The sequence below is a fragment of the Carettochelys insculpta genome, chromosome 2 (assembly GCF_033958435.1).
Source record: "Carettochelys insculpta isolate YL-2023 chromosome 2, ASM3395843v1, whole genome shotgun sequence".
NCBI lineage: Eukaryota > Metazoa > Chordata > Testudines > Carettochelyidae > Carettochelys > Carettochelys insculpta.
The window spans coordinates 258,925,907-258,942,413 of record NC_134138.1 but is presented as its reverse complement, the minus strand read 5'-3'; the positions used below and the strand labels follow the sequence as shown (position 1 = coordinate 258,942,413).

General features: G+C 44.9%; 1 protein-coding gene across 6 annotated transcripts in view; it reads right to left on the bottom strand.

Moving 5' to 3' along the window:
* DIP2C (disco interacting protein 2 homolog C) overlaps positions 1 to 10,870 on the bottom strand; it is a 489,268-nt gene extending 478,398 nt beyond the window's left edge. For all 6 annotated transcript variants that reach the window (XM_074985037.1, XM_074985039.1, XM_074985041.1 and 3 more), the window contains exon 1: positions 10,414 to 10,870. In XM_074985037.1, coding sequence (XP_074841138.1) covers positions 10,414 to 10,498 — 85 coding nt within the window. In that variant the 5' untranslated portion in view covers positions 10,499 to 10,870. The remainder of the gene's footprint in view (positions 1 to 10,413) is intronic.
* Positions 10,871 to 16,507: the final 5,637 nt, after the last annotated feature.

Below are 16,507 nucleotides of genomic sequence, written 5' to 3'. Positions count from 1 at the left end.
GAAGCCTCTCAGCTAGAGCTTCACCAGGCTTAGGAGAAGAGAGAGGTGATTAGGAGTCAGGAACTGTGCATGCTTCAGCATTATTTCCCTGAAACACCCCACCCCCCACCTACAATTCCCACATTTGTATTGACAACATCTGCATTCATTCCTTCTGGGTCTCCTCTATAGCTGCTACTGGGAAGCCTCAGAAGACCTTAGATCAAAGCAACACAGACTCCCGCTATGCTGTGGCCTTCCACACACCTACTGCCTCAGGGAACAATTTGCAGGGAATTGTGCAAGATGAGCTACCCCCTCTGTGTTTTACCAAACAAGAGGATAATGTGCCCCCAATCTATTTCACAGCAGTTTTTAAGCATCCACTTAGTAGCACGGCTCCCTCTCTGATACCACTTGGTACAGGTGCTGAAAACTTGATCAAGCAATTAGAATATCTAGTTAACATTATTGTAAAACTCATCTGACAATTACACAACCCAAAAATGACTCAGAAGGGGTAGCTGTGTTAGTCCGTAACTTCACAGAAACAAGCCATCCTGTAGCATCTAAAAGACTATATAGTATCAAAACAAAAAAGCAGTCAAGTAGCACTTTAAAGACTAACAAAATAATTTATTAGGTGATGAGCTTTCGTGGGACAGACCCACTTCTTCAGACCACAGCCAGACCAGAACAGACTCGATATTAAGGCACAGAGAACCAAAAACAGTAATCAAGAAGGACAAATCAGTAAAAAATGATCAAGGTGAGTGAATCAGAGTGTAGGGGGTGGGGGTGGGGGTGGGGGGGAATCTCTGTCTCATGAGTTGATAAAAATGAAACATCACAGCAGTAACCTTCCTAGAGAATTACAGAACACTGTTAAATAGTGACAAAGAGATAGCCGTGTTAGTCTGTATTCTATCAAAACAAAAAAACAGCCAAGTAGCACTTTAAAGACTAACAAAATAATTTATTAGGTGATGAGCTTTCGTGGATCTGAAGAAGTTGGTCTGGCCCACAAAAGCTCATCACCTAATAAATTATTTTGTTAGTCTTTAGAGTGCTACCTGACTGCTTTTTTGTTTTGACAGAACACTGTTAGTATGCCACATCCAGTCCTCAGCTAGATGACTGGAAATTGGAAAGCAGGTCCTTAGGAAGGGTGACAGAGTGGGTTCGTCAGGACTTCAGCAGAGACAAAAGCTCATGCGCAGGGAAGATGGGAAATATACATGCCAAAATTTCACAAGGATTAAGAGTTTATGTCAAATCTGCTATGTACCGTGGTAAATTCTTATACAGCAGTGAGTCATCTTCTCTGACAGTTGTTGAAGACTTAATGCAGTTCCTTTAAAAAGTCTTGCTTGATGCTTTATACAACTATCCTCTCAAAAACTTAAAATTTTAAATCAATGGATTTTAAGTACAGAAGAGATAATAGTACATTTAGGATTCTCTGGCTATGTCTATACTGCAAATGTGCTCCTGGAGTGCAGATGCTTTGTACATCCACAGAAGGGGTTTTTCCACTGATGTCATTAATTTATTCTCCCAGATTTGGTAGCCTGGTCAACAGAAGAATTCTTCCATCAACCTAGCTGTGTTCTACTCTGAGGTTAGGTCATCCTAATAACATTGCTTCAGGTGTGAAACTTGACAGCTCTGAATAATGTAGCTGAATCATTTTTCTGAAGAAATATTAAGAGAAGGGAGGTTTAACCTAAGCGTCTCCTAAAATGATGGAGTCAATGGAGTTACCAGGGTAGGACAGTGTGATTCTAAATGTCACCGTGCACTCCACATATGAAAGAATATTTCTAGATGTGGGCTTGGCTAGGCTAAATAATAATAATAATATTCATGCAACTGTATAGGTTGGCAAGGGAAAGTAACAGTATGGACTGAGCAGCAAAACCAGATATAGGCAACACGTGGGGTCAGAAACGCCAAATTCTCACTCCCATCCATTCTTGATACAAATAAATTGCTTGCTAGCTGCTCTACCAATGAGACAATGCTCCTTGGGCAATTTTCACACATCCTTGAGAAGGGAGGCAATGGTGTCTCTGCTGTGTAACACAATACTGATAATCTGAATGATCTATCAAATGTAACATTTTGCCAAACAAACACACTGCTCAAAAAAAGCCTCAAATAATCCTGCCAAGTATCAGAGAGGTAGCCGTGTTAGTCTGTAGCTTCGAGAACAAGAAGTCTTGTGGCACCTTATAGACAAACAGATATTTTGGAGCATAAGCTTTCGTGGGCAAAGACCCGCTTCATCAGATGCATGAGTGAGGGGGTGGTTTCAGAGGGGTATTTAAAGAGTGTGGCCCTCCCTCTTACTGGGACCCGAGCTGACAAGGTCTATTCAGCAAGGTGGAAATGGCCCAGTATCAACAGTACTTATCAAAAGAGGGAAAGAAAAACAAGTCAGATCAGACAGGAGGATGTGTTTAAACCTTAAACAGAGACTAGGAGTGGCTCGCAGCTTACAAAAGCAGTTTCTCTGCTTTGGGTGCTAATAGCTCCCCGTTAGACTCTGACAAAGGCTCACATCCCCGTCTGTAACAGCAACAAAGGCTCCTGTGGTACCTTTTATAGACTAACAGAAAAGTTTTGAGCACGAGCTTTCGTGAGCACAGACTCACTTCATCCCCGTCTGATCTGACTTGGTTTTTTTCCTCTTTTGATAAGTACTGTTGATACTGGGCCATTTCTACCTTGCTGAATAGACCTTGTCAGCTCTGGCCCTCCCTCTTACTGGGACCCCACTCTTTAAATACCCCTCTGAAACCACCCCCCCACTCATGCATCTGATGAAGTGGGTCTTTGCCCACGAAAGCTTGCACTCCAAAATGTGTGTTAGTCTATAAAGTGCCACAAGACTTTGTATTGTTCTCAAATAATCCTGTATTTACCACGTACTTTCAAGAGAGATGCTTTGAAGAAAATCCTCAAAATCTGCATAGTAGGTTTTACAAGACATTAAAATGTGTTTCAACTGAATGAGTAGCCAGGGCACATAATGCTATTAGGGAAAATCCTGTGAGCATCAACATGAATTAAAGGTCTTGAGTTCAGATGTCAGAGCAAAGCCAAAAAAAACAATATATATAACAAATATTAAGGCTTTGATTCCTTTGCTTTAAATGAGTGTATTAACTTATGAATGAATCTGGCTTTATTTATAAAACAATCAGCTCACTTGCTCTCGCTCACAAACCAGTACACTGTCCAGCACAACTGATGACAAGCATTTCACCTTAAGCAAAAGCAAATGCCCTAACAGGACTATGAAACTCATGTTGAAGTATTTCTAATATGTAAGTTTCTTGCCCTCATGGCTGCACAGAGAAGATTGAAAACATGACCCAAACACTTTGCAAAGGCTCAAAAAACAAAGGGCAAATACAAAACACTCAAAATGTTCATTTGTTTGTTTGTTTTTTTAAAGAAGTCTCAATTTTTAAGCTAGACTCATGATTTTTGAACACTTAGGGCTGGCAATACTGGCTTTCTATAGATCCCATTGGACAGGTTGGTTGTACCCATTTTCCACAGCATTGTCTCTTGAAGAATGAATTAAAGCAAGTGGGTCTGTCCCACAAAAGCTCACCTAATAAACTATTTTGCTAGTCTTTAAAGTGCTACTTGACTGCTTTTTGTTTTGATAGTGTATAGACTAGCACGGCTTCCTCTCTGTTACAAATTAAAGCAAAAGACTTATGTCCCCAAATTCATGAAGGCATAATACAGATCAACTGGCTAGAATCATGCTTAAATACTAACTACAGTAACTGAAGTTCCCTGCCCCAACCCAATGAGTGTCTCCAGACATGCAGGTTTTCTGCTTTTATGCTCCATGGTAGATCTTGCCAGCTACATCTCCCTTCGGAGAGTTCTTTATTTTTGCTGACAGTATTATCATAATGTCTGAGGCCCTTGGTTTCCTATCCTGAAGGAAGCACTTTATAATAATAGACACAAACAGAAGAAATGGGGGTGGGGAGCACAGAGCCCTATAACCAACAAAATTAATTTGCAACCTGGGCCAAACAATAACCTAATAAATCTCAGTAATAGCATGCATAATGGGGCCAATGGATATAACTGAAACTCAGGGCCAAATTAAGTAGCTGAATGTGTGTCCAGACCTGCTAAGAATCACCTCATAAAAGATTTGCTGATATTTTCCCAAAAGAATATTTTTCCTTAGATATTCTTACTCTGTGCCTCATATCTTAAAATGCAGGAGGAAAGAAACTAACAGTAGAGCATATAGTGAGCATAGTTTCTGAACTGGATGTTTTTCACATTTTCCATGTGGCATCTGTGGTTGCTTGAGCATTTCTAGGTTACCCAACACTTGAATAAAACAATGGAAGAAATTTAAAGCATCTTTTCTCAATTAATTTAAGATCAAGAAGTAATTTAAAGGACAATGTACTCTTACATTAAGTTAAAAAAGAAAAATATTTCTACAGCAATTCTTTTTCATTGGTAGACGTTTTTAAGAAATTGATGGGTCTTTTAATTTTTGTATTTCATGATGCAAAGACATTTACAGGACACTTTATCACTATTACATAAGATCTTCATTTAGCAGAAAATAAGGTGATTCACCTAATCCCATCCATTAAAACGTTGTACATGGTTAGCAAACTAGAGGATCGTAAAATTGCCAATAGCTTTAAAGAACATAAGAACATAAGAACATAAGAATGGCCATACTGGGTCAGACCAAAGGTCCATCAAGCCCAGCATCCCATCTGCCGACGGTGGCCAATGCCAGGTGCCCCAGAGAAGGAGAACAGAAGACAAGTGATTTATCTCCTGCCATCCATCTCCTGCCCTTGTTATGAAGGCTAGGGCACCATACTTTATCCCTGGCTAATAGCCATTTATGGACCTGACCTGCAAAAATTTATCAAGCTCTTTTTTAAACGATAATAGAGTCCTGGCCTTCACAGCCTCCTCGGGCAAGGAGTTCCACAGGTTGACTGTGCGCTGTGTGAAGAAAAATTTCCTTTTATTAGTTTTGAACCTACTACCCATCAATTTCATTTGGTGTCCCCTAGTTCTTGTATTATGGGAAAAGGTAAATAATTTTTCTATATTCACTTTCTCCACACCATTCATGATTTTATATACCTCTATCATATCGCCCCTCAATCGCCTTTTTTCCAAACTGAAAAGTCCCAGTCTCTCTAGCCTCTCCCCATATGGGACCCTTTCCAAGCCCCTAATCATCTTAGTCGCCCTTTTCTGAACCTTTTCTAATGCCAATATATCTTTTTTGAGGTGAGGAGACCATATCTGCACGCAGTACTCGAGATGTGGGCGTACCATAGTTTTATATAGGGGAAGTATGATATCTTTTGTCTTATTATCGATCCCTTTTTTAATAATTCCTAACATCCTATTTGCCTTACTAACTGCTGCTGCACACTGCGTGGATGTCTTCAGAGAACTATCCACTATAACTCCAAGATCCCTTTCCTGATCTGTCGTAGCTAAATTTGACCCCATCATGTAGTACGTGTAATTTGGGTTATTTTTTCCAACATGCATTACCTTACACTTACCCACATTAAATTTCATTTGCCATTTTGCTGCCCAATCACTCAGTTTGCTGAGATCTTTTTGTAGTTCTTCACAATCCCTTTTGCTTTTGACTGTCCTGAACAACTTGGTATCATCTGCAAACTTTGCCACCTCACTGCTTACCTCATTTTCTAGATCATTGATGAACAAGTTGAACAGGATCGGTCCCAGGACTGAGCCCTGGGGAACACCACTAGTTACCCCCCTCCATTGTGAAAATTTACCATTTATTCCAACCCTTTGTTTTCTGTCTTTTAACCAATTCCCGATCCATGAAAGGACCTTTCCTCCTATCCCATGGCCACCTAATTTACATAAAAGCCTTTGGTGTGGGACCGTGTCAAAGGCTTTCTGGAAATCTAGGTATATTATGTCCACTGGGTGCCCCTTGTCCGCATGTTTATTAACCCCTTCAAAGAATTCTAATAGATTAGACAGACACGACTTCCCTCTGCAGAAACCATGCTGAACTACTACTGTGAAGTGATATCTTGATTGCATCAGCCCAGAAGAGCTACAGTTCATCAGCTACACAAGCACCAGTCCAGCCAGTGAAAACTACTACCGATCTTCAAAGAACCCCAATCTGCCAGTGTACATGCATGCACACTGACACAAACACATAATGAATGTTTTAGAGTTTATCAAACTGAATGATAGAAGATCCACTACTTATCTAAAACACTTTCAAAAGACATTGTTTTGCATTTCAGAGATTCATTCTGGAGCAGGGCGAAATGCTACAATGAAAGGCAAACAGCACGGTAAAGTATATACTAACACCTTAAAGCAAACATAAAATTACACCTCAGCACTTAACATAAAAGTGTACTTTACTCCTCTAGTGATGAATCTGCAGTACACACATATATATTACATTCTTCTCATATGAAGTTAGACTGTGGGCATACGCTAAAAGGTTTTGGCAGGTTTTTGCTAAGAGTCTTGAGAGTCTGGCAACACCCACTTAAAAATCATATTAAGAACAGTAACAGGATCTGGAAAATAGTGACTCTACACCCATATTACTTTCAAAGCTCTTTTAACTACTGTATTTTTAAAACATATATGTTCCTTTTCAGACTTCACCAGTGGTAGGACTGTCACCAGTGGAAATGTGGACACATTGCTGCAGATGTTTGCTCAGCCTTCCCTGGCAATCACAACACAACCCCTACAAATTCAACACTTCCAGAAAGTACATTTCCTCCTTGCAGAGCAATGCAGATCAGTCACAACATCTGGAGAAAAGTCACAGGACACTACCTTACCTTAATTCACACACTGCCTATTATACTTTCAATGATCACAACGCAGGTTCAGTGGTGTGGTTACCTGGCAGGCAATGTGATTACCATGTCTACACCACTGAATTCAATGAGACTTTGCATGAAGTCAGCACTATCCAACTTGAGTAAGGAGATCAAAATCCCTTTATTAAAAAAAAGTATTGCCACACTCCACTCCCCCTCTACCTCAACCCCCTCCACACAGGAAAAAAAAAAAACGAAGCTGAAGGACATTGAGGTTTGAGACCCATACAGTCTCTTGTGTGATTGTGACATGGCACTGCTCTCCCCGTCCCACTGAGACTAATAATGCATATGAAATTTTACACATGTATAAATACTTGCAGGACTGAGCTCATCTTTTGTACAAAATGATTACAACACCTAAGAAGAGGACAAGAAGCCACAATCAGTCCACAGTTCATTCACTCCTTTCCACAATTCAGCACCTTTCATTTGGAAGTTGCCCAAAAAGCCTCTGGTAGCCACAAGTGTTTTGCATGATGGGACAGGTGCACCAGGAATCCTAGAGTGTAGTGGTACTACAGTTGCAAGACGCACAGCTTTGTGGATCTATCAACACTGTGTTTGTAGACAGCCACACTAAAACATACATAAGCACAAGCAGTGCATTAAATCATTTTACACAATCAACATCTCTACAACAGTTTTCTTCAGTAAGCCCTCATTCAGGTACACACTGAAGCAAATGGTTAAAGTTAAGATCATCTTTACGTCCCACAAACTTTTCTCAGACTTAAGGACATGCATGACTTTTTGGAAGTGCTTAAGTGCTATCTCATTCCCTGATGTTGGCTCTTAACATATAGGCACAATAGCACATCATAACTGTAACACACATTAAGACCATGATCCCACCAACATATGATCCATGTGCATAACTTTACTACTGTGAATAGTCACAGAGAGGTAGCTGTGTTAGTCTGTATCTCCACAAAACAAAAAGTCATATAGCACTTTAAAGACTAACAAAATAATAAAATAATTTAATAAAATAACAAAATAACAAAATACATTATTTTGTTAGTCTTTAAAGAGCTACATGACTTTTTTTTTTTAAATATTGGGAGCAGTCCTGCTGATTTCAATGGAATTCTTCAAAACAATCAAGTAAGTACACACATAAATGTTTGTGGGATCAAGATACAGTAACGCAAAATTGCCCGAAAATCTATTTAAAGTACAGTGCTAGCCCAATAAGGACACTACTAATCAGATATCTACATCTTCTAAAATTAGCGATCATAACGTGTATATGGGAATTATGGGCATAGGCCAAACATTTCAAAATGAGTGCCTGAAGTCAACAAATGAATGGCTTAATTTTCAGAGATGCGCAACACCTACAATAACCTCTAATTTCATTTACACTGCTTTTTTAAGTGAAATCACTTCAGTGTTGCTCAGTCTCCCCTTACTCCCACCCCCAATGTTAAACCATTCATGTATTTGGGGTTCTAAAATGAAGGAAGATATTGGCCATGCTGCTTACTAGGAGTAATGGATGCAATGGCACAAAGAAAGAGATAGTCTCAATGGGCTAAGTTAACTCCAGCTGTAACTCCAACGTAGCAAACAATCACACAAGGGATGAAGTTGGCCTAAGGTGTTTACAAATGTCTAATCTCTACCTGTATGCTACTTCCTCAATCAAATTACTAGATCATAGAGAGCACACCAAACACTGTTTCTACCATGGAAATATGTCATTCATAGGGAAGCTATATTCAGCTTGATTAGAGCTTACTGAAAATACAGTATATATTCAATTTAGTTTCATTACTATACCCTTGAAATGGAGATCCTACCGCATATGAACAAAAAAACACCTTTAAATGCAGCCAAAATGCTCATTATCCAGCATACTCTATCATAAACAGTCAGCTTTTTCCTTTCCCTATTAGCACAAACAAGGGCCAATCAGTGCACAGTAGGTTGAAAGAAGGCAATATTGCTTCTGTAACCTCCCACATTTCAAGATTTTGGGGGCATGGAAAAAGATACAGGACCCAGAGCCACGCACAAAGCCAGATTCAATCCCAGCAGCTCATTCTGCTGCTCACCCTGAAAGCGTTAAAAGGAAAATAGGATGTCAACATCAGCTCCTCCCTGCTGATGAAATTGGCATGAGTGCTTTACTTTCTGGCAAAAAGCCCTTCTAAAACCGTTACAAAAAATGAAGTTGGATATAGTGAGCTATTCCAACGACTAATTTGGGACATGCTGGGTTATTTTTTCCCCTTCTGTTAAGCGTCATTTTAACAGCCTTTCAGGGGTGGACGAACGTTAATTGTCTTAGAAAAGAGAGGAACCGACCAACCATTGGCAGAATTTTACTTCTGGACACAGCAAACTCGAGGGTTGTGATACAGAAACACTCCTCCCCAGAGAGGAATACATTAGCTACAAATTATAGCTTCAGTGTGACATTTGGGCACATGAACTCGTTAGTAGCCAACCAGTAAGTCATCCCGATAACAAAACAATCATTTGGTCCATCTCCTTACTTAAGCTCAGCCGACACACATCACAATGTAAAGCTAGAAGCAGGCGGGTGCAGGGTTTTAGCCTCTTCAGTTCAGCCTCCAAAGCAGAGAAACAATAATCTGAGAATGACACTGGCATCGTTCCCAACCATGGAATCTGTAGCGCATCCAGAGACCAAACCAGAGGATGACCTCAAGCTCCCCAATGAAACAGAAAACTTGTCTAACGTTTTTTAATCTAACAGCCTCGTTTCTCCTAACCAACGGGGTCGTCTTAAATAAATCTTCCCCGAGATGATTATCTTGTTGCAACTGAGGTAACTGATGACCCCGATGCATGGACTTCACAGCAAGTCTCGGGACACATTCAGAAAGGTTTTGTACCAAAGTAGATGGCAGATTTCTGGCATGCTGCATTTTCTTGGCAGGGCAGGAATCCCTGCAAACCCAGCCCTTAAGATTTTTCCATCTTCCGTAATAAAACATGCAACATCGGAGCAGCAAACCCGGCTGCCAAAGCCCCCTCTCTCATCTCCACCAGCGCTGTGGCAGGAGAGGCAGCGAGGAGAGGAGACGAAGGAGGTGGAATTTACAGTCATGAAAGAAAATTACACAGCCTCGGAAAAAGGTAGCGGGGGGGGGGAAGGGGATCCAGAGGCGCCATCGGGAACGAGAGAGGAAAGAACAGCAGCCCCAGGGAGACGAGGAACTACCCCACTGTCCCGAGAAACTGAAAACGCAGCAAGAGCCACAAGGAGAAAGGGGGAAAAATCGACCCGATGTCAGGGGGATCCCCTCCCCCGCGCCCTTGGCCGAGGCTGTCGCACGGCGGGAGAAATTGACATGACACTCGCGGGAAACAATTGCCAGCCACGCTCGGGAGCGGGGGGCACAAAGCGGGGGACGAGCTGCAGCGGAGACAAGCCGCCTTGCAGGGACGCCCCCTCCCGCGGGAAGGGTCGCTCCCCGCCCCGGGCTCCCACCGCCTGCGGGCAGCTCCGGCGCCCGGATCACGAGCCATTTACCTTCCGAGAGCTCCAGCTCCAGCTCCGCCAGCCGCGCTCGCACCTCCAGCGGCAGGGACACGCTCTCGAGCCCGCGGTCCGCCATGCTCGAGCCCGGGCGATGCGCTCTCGCTCGCTCTTTGTTCGCGCCGAAGCGGGGGCCGGCGCGGGCTGCCCGAGCCTGGCGCGGGCTGGGCGGTGCTCGCCGCGGCCGGGGGTCCGCGCAGCGCCGGGGCGGAGGGAATGCAGAGATTTCTCCTCTCCTCGCCTCCTCCCTCGCCGCTCCCTTCAGGGGAGCACCGCCATGGCCGCCGCCGCTCGCAGCCCCTCGGCGCCGGCGCTCGCGTTAGCCCAGCCCCCGCCCGCGGTGCCACCCCGAGGGACCACTCCTGCCCGGCGCGCCCGGGCTCCGCGCGGTCCGGCTGCGCTGGGGCGGGCAGGCGGGCGCGCGACGCGGCTGCTCTGCTGCGGGGGGAACTGCGGCGCGGCTGCCGCGGCCAGCGAGAGCGGCTGTCACGCGCACGTGACCCGCCGGCTGCAGCGCCCCCCGCGCGCCCCTAGGGGGAGCGCTCGCGCCCCCGCCTGCCCGGCCGGCCTGGGTGGAACGCCGCTGGCGCGCGGGGACGGGCCGCGCTGGGCAGCCTGAGGGGCCGCCGGGGGCCGCTTCCCCTCAGCGTTCGGGGGCGGGAGCACTGCGGGCTGCGGCGAGCCCTGTGCCGGGCTGTCCTTTCGCTGCATTGCTGCCCATGCGCTAGGGCCGTGTGCTCGGCGCTGTACAGACGCCGGGCCCGCGGCAGCCCGCCCTTTTGTAGACACTTGAGGGGCAAGCTTGGGACCTGGGCGCGTGTGCTTGGGTACCTAAGCAGCGCAGTCACACATTCCTGCTCGCCTTGGTTCTTGGGTGGTGGGACAGTGCAGACACTGAACCTTGGCCAGCCCTGGGTCGGCAGAGTGGCTGTACTGGCAGCCGCAAGCCATGCCTGTACACCTCCAATCTGCTGCTCTGAGCCCTGCCTCCCCTACCACCCAGCCCAGACTCCAGCAACCCCTGTACAACCCAAGCCTGGAGTTCGCAGACAAATCCCACAATTGTCTGTCCTGAGCCCCTTGCATTCCATTTCTTACAGACAGGCCCGCCAACCAGGGGAGGCAAAGAGGGCAATTGCCCCACAGCCTGGTGTTTCAAAGGCTTTCACAATGGTGGCACCCAGAGCTCTGGGCCCCCTTTGAAGTATGGCAGCAGTGCTGCTGCACATGGCTGTGGGGCAGGGAAGGGGTGTGCTAAGGACTGACTGCCCTAGTCCACGCCCCTTTCACCCTTGGTCCTGCCCCTTCCAGAGGCATGAGGCCTTGTCAGGGGCCCACAGTGGCTGACAGCCCTGCTGCTTACAGACAGTGTCATATCACAACTCCCTCAACCCAGGGGTTGTTCCTGCAACACCTGCATAACTCAAATTTTCCAGCAAGGGGAGGGGAGCCAGGAACTGCCACAGCTGATCAGTTTCCTGGCTCCTAGAGTGACAGGAGCTGGGAACAAGGGGCAGGCTGATTCCAGTTTCCCTGTTGCTTGTGGGGCTGGGAAACTGATCAGCTCATGGCTGGTCAGTTTCGTGTTCCTGCCATTGCAGGAGAGGGAACCAGGCTAAGAGCCTTCCCCTTCTCTTCCCCCAGCCTAAGGGCTGTCAGACAGCTGCATGTCTGAGGGAAGGGAAGGAGAAGGCTCCAGCCAGGTACTGCAGGTCTCCCTGCCCCTGGCCAGGGACCCTGCTCATGTAAGCGGGGGACATTCACTCATACAGAGAATAAAAGTAGATATATATGTTCCTCTTTTGAGCGAGTACTCGTTAGTAATGTACTTGTTAAATGAGGGATGAGTGTACCTCTAAAAATGTAATTTACTTTCACCCCTGGTTTTTCCTACTGTCCCACCTAAACCTCCTCTGCTGCAATTTAACCACATTGATTTTAGTCCTATCCTCAGAGATTAAAAAGATCAATTTTTCTTCCTCCTCCTTTTAACAACCTTTTATCTATTTGCAAATGGTTATCATCCCCTCTCAGACTTCACTTTTCCAGACTAAACAAATCCATTTTTTTCAATCTTGCCTCATCGGTCATGTTTTCTAGCCCTTTAATCATATTTTGTTGCTCTTCCCTGGACCTTTTCCGATTTGTCCACATCTTTCCTGAAACATGGCACCCAGAAATGGACACATTATGCTATTTGAGGCCTAGCCAGGGCAGGGTAGAACAGAAGAAAGACCTCTTGTGTCTTAAGAACAGAGAGGTAGCCGTGTTAGTCTGTACTCCAACAAAACAAAGCAGCAGAAATGTAGCACTTTAAAGACTAACAAAATGATTTATTCGGTGATGAGCTTTCATTGGACAGACTTCTTCAGATCAATTTAATTTCCAATACAGACTGATGTTTATAAGTACAGAGGACCAAAAAGAAAAAAATTGCAATAGAACCTGACAAATCAAATAGAATTGAAGGAAGGAGGTGAGAGGTGAGGGGATGTTAATTGTCCTGTCTGAGATAATTATGAGCATCAAAGGAAGGGAAGCAGTCCTCTTAACCCATGAGGTAGTTGATGTCTCTGTTCATACCAGGTGTTAATGTGTCGAATTTGAATATGTACTCTAACTCACAAATCTCTCGCTCTAATCTGTTGTTAAATTCTCCATGTTCCAGGACACAAATTCTAAAGTCTTTAGCAGAATAGCCCACTCCATTGAAGTGTTCACTAACCAGCTTATGTGTATTGAGTTTCTTGATGTCTGCTCTGTGTCCATTTATTCTTTCCTCGTGTCTTGTTCACAACACTCTTGTTACTATAGCCAAGAATCATGTTTGTGTTTTTTTGCAACAGTGTCACAATGGCGACTCATACTTAACCTGTGGGCCACTATGACTCCTAAATCCCTTTCTGCAGTACCCCATCCTAGCAAGTCACTTCCCATTTTGTAGGTGTGAAATTGAGTGTTCCTCCCTACATGGAGTACTTTCAAATTGGCCTCATTGAACCTGATCCTATTTACTTCAGACAGTTTGTCCAGATCATTTTGAATTTTCATCATATCCTCCAAAGCACTTGCAACCCCTCCCAATTTGGTATCATCTGCAAACTTTGGAAGTGTACTCTCTATGCAATTCTCTAATCATTCATGAAGATATTGAACAGAACCAGACCCAGAACTGATCCCTGCAGGACTCCACTTATTATGCCCTTCCAGCACAACTGTGAAACACTGATAACTACCTTCTGGGAACTGTTTTCCAACCACTTTTTCACCCATCTTACAGTAGCTCCATCTAGATTGTATTATTTTATGTCTAAGGCACTTACTAAAATATGAATTGAACATGCAAAACAAATTATTTTACACAGTTCTTTTTTGTAGAAGGAAAAAAAAGAGGAGCCAGTACTCACCTGGCTCTTTGCTCCCATCCCCAGGCCAGGGTTCCTGCAGCTGGGGCTACTGGTGGGGCTCCACACTCCAGCCATCTCTTGGCCACGGGGCTGGTGGGGTCCCCTTAGCCACCCAGCCAGGGATCCCAGGGCTGGGGCTGCTGAGGTGCCAGTACTCAGTATGAGTAAGTACCGGCACAAAAATATCACTAATTTTACATCATTTCTGGAAGTGTAACACAACATAATAAAGGTACTTTATTATTCACTTGGGCTACATCTACAGGAGAGGCTTTTCCCAGCATAACTGTGCTATTGTCACAAAAAAACGCAGAGCGTCTACCTGCAAAATGAGCTTTGTCAACAGTTTGTTGACAAAACCCATCACATCCCACAGCAGCATTATGCCTTTCCCCATTCAGGTATAATGCCTCTCTCAACAGTGTTCTGTTGACAAAGCAGCTACATATGCTCCAGGATCCTTTTGTCATCAGACAGGGTTTCTGTTTCACTGGGCAGCCCTGCTTGCAGAGCTTCCAGTCAGCCATTCTGTCAAAAGAGGGCAGGGAGTCTGGCTGCTCTCTGTCGACAGAGTGGATTGCTCTTTTGATCTGCTTTTATGTGTAGACACAGTCGGTCACCAGAAGTTTTGCTGGGAAATCCCTTTTGACAGTAGCATCTGTTGACAGAAGCTTCTTGTGTAGATGTGGCCTTGGAGTTGTTCCAGAATAGCTTTTCTGGAATATCTCTGAACTACTATTTCTGGAAGTTCTGTTTCCAAAATAAGAGTGGTATCTTCATCCAAGTACTTGCCTAGAATCATAGAATTGTAGAATCCTAGGGCTGGAAGGGACCTCAGGAGGTCATCGAGTCCAGCCCCTGGCCCAAAGCAGGATCAATCCCAATTAAATCATCCCAGCCATGAGGACTTTGTCAAGCTGGGATTTAAAAACCTCTAGGGGTGGAGATTCTACCACCTATCTTGGTAACACATTCCAGTGCTTCACTACTCTTCTGGGGAAATCGTTTTTCCTAATATGCAACCAACATCTCCCCCTCTGTAACTTTAGAACATTGCTCCTTGTTCTGCCAACAGTCCTCTATCCTCTTCCCTTTCAGGAAGTTGAAGGCTGCTATCAAATTGCCCCTCACTCTTCTACAAACGAACTAAGCCCAGATCCCTCAGCCTCTCCTCACAGGTCATGTTCTCTGGCCCCCTAATAATTTTCATTGCCCTCTTCTGGATCTGCTCCACTGCATTCATATTCTCTCTATACGGAGGGGCCCAGAACTGGACACAATACTCCATATGTGGCCTCACCAGTGCTGAACAGAGGGGCATAATAAATTTTCTAGATCTGCTGGAAATGCTCCTTCTAATGCACCCCACTATGGCATTAGCCTTCTTGGCTACAAGGACACACTGTTGACTCGTATCCAGTCTCTCCTCCACTGTAATCCTCAGATCCTTTTCTACTGTACTGATACGTAACCTGTCAGTCCCCACCCTGTAACAATACTTGGGATTCTTCTGCCCTTGTAGAACCTCATCAGATTACTTTTGGCCCAATCCTCCTATTTATCTAGGTCACTGTGGGTCCTATCCCTATCCTCCAATGTATCTACCTCTTTTATAATGTCCTTTAACTTCAAAGTGTTTTACAAAATAGTTAGTCTTCCTACTGTGAGCTAGGTATTGTTATCTCCTTTAAAGGAGGTGAAGACCACAGAGTCCCATGTCCACAGAGGGAGTCAATATGTTTCGGTAAAATCCTTTTGCCAGTGTTACCCATGTTACCTGTGCTTTAGCATCCACATAGCAGGGACAGATTATTGGACTCGGGTGGTCTCTTGAGCATTTGGAATGACACATGTGCAAGGGCCAGCGGGCAGCAACACTGCGCAGGTGCCAATAATTTGCCCAAATTAGGCATCAGAGATAGAAATAATACTCAGATGTCCTGAATTCCATTTCCTTGATCTAACAAACTGGGTGACTTTCAGCGTGTTCTGATATGTTCATTTGGAACGACATTTTCCTAAACCAAATGAATAAACAAACTGTGAGTACGCTTTAATGAAAGCATGGGTGTGTGTGTGTATACATCTCAGTGGTTGAGAATGGACCTAACCACCAGTCTGTAGTTTCTTTGTTTGTTTAAGCCAGTGGTCACTAACCAGTCAATTGCAATATACTGATCAATTGCAATATATTGAGATCCTGGAGAGTCTCCCAGTCAATTGTGATCTCCGGAGTTGCTGCTAAGGCATTCCCTGCCTGCCCCAGCCCCATGCCACCTCCCTGACCCCGGAAGCAGCCTATGTATGTGGAGCAGGGGTGGGTGGTGGGAGCTCTAACACGCTGCTCCTGCTTGCAAGCACCACCCCAACAGCTCCTATTAGGCAGGAACAGAGAACTGGAGCTGAGGGATGTGGTGCTGAAAGGTTCAGTGTACAGAGTCACATGCCATCCCCGCAGGGTTATAGGGACACTTTAGCATCATCTGGGAGTGATGTGGGAACCAACCAGCAGCCAGACACTTCTGGTACAAACTGCCTGGCAGGAAGGCAGTCCCCAACTCCAAATCTCCTCCTGTAGCCAGTGTCCCATACCGTCACCTGCCCCTCAAGCACCAGGCCTGAGCCCCTCCCAGAGCCAGCACCCTGCCTTGCTTCCTACACCCCAACATGCTGCTTCAGCT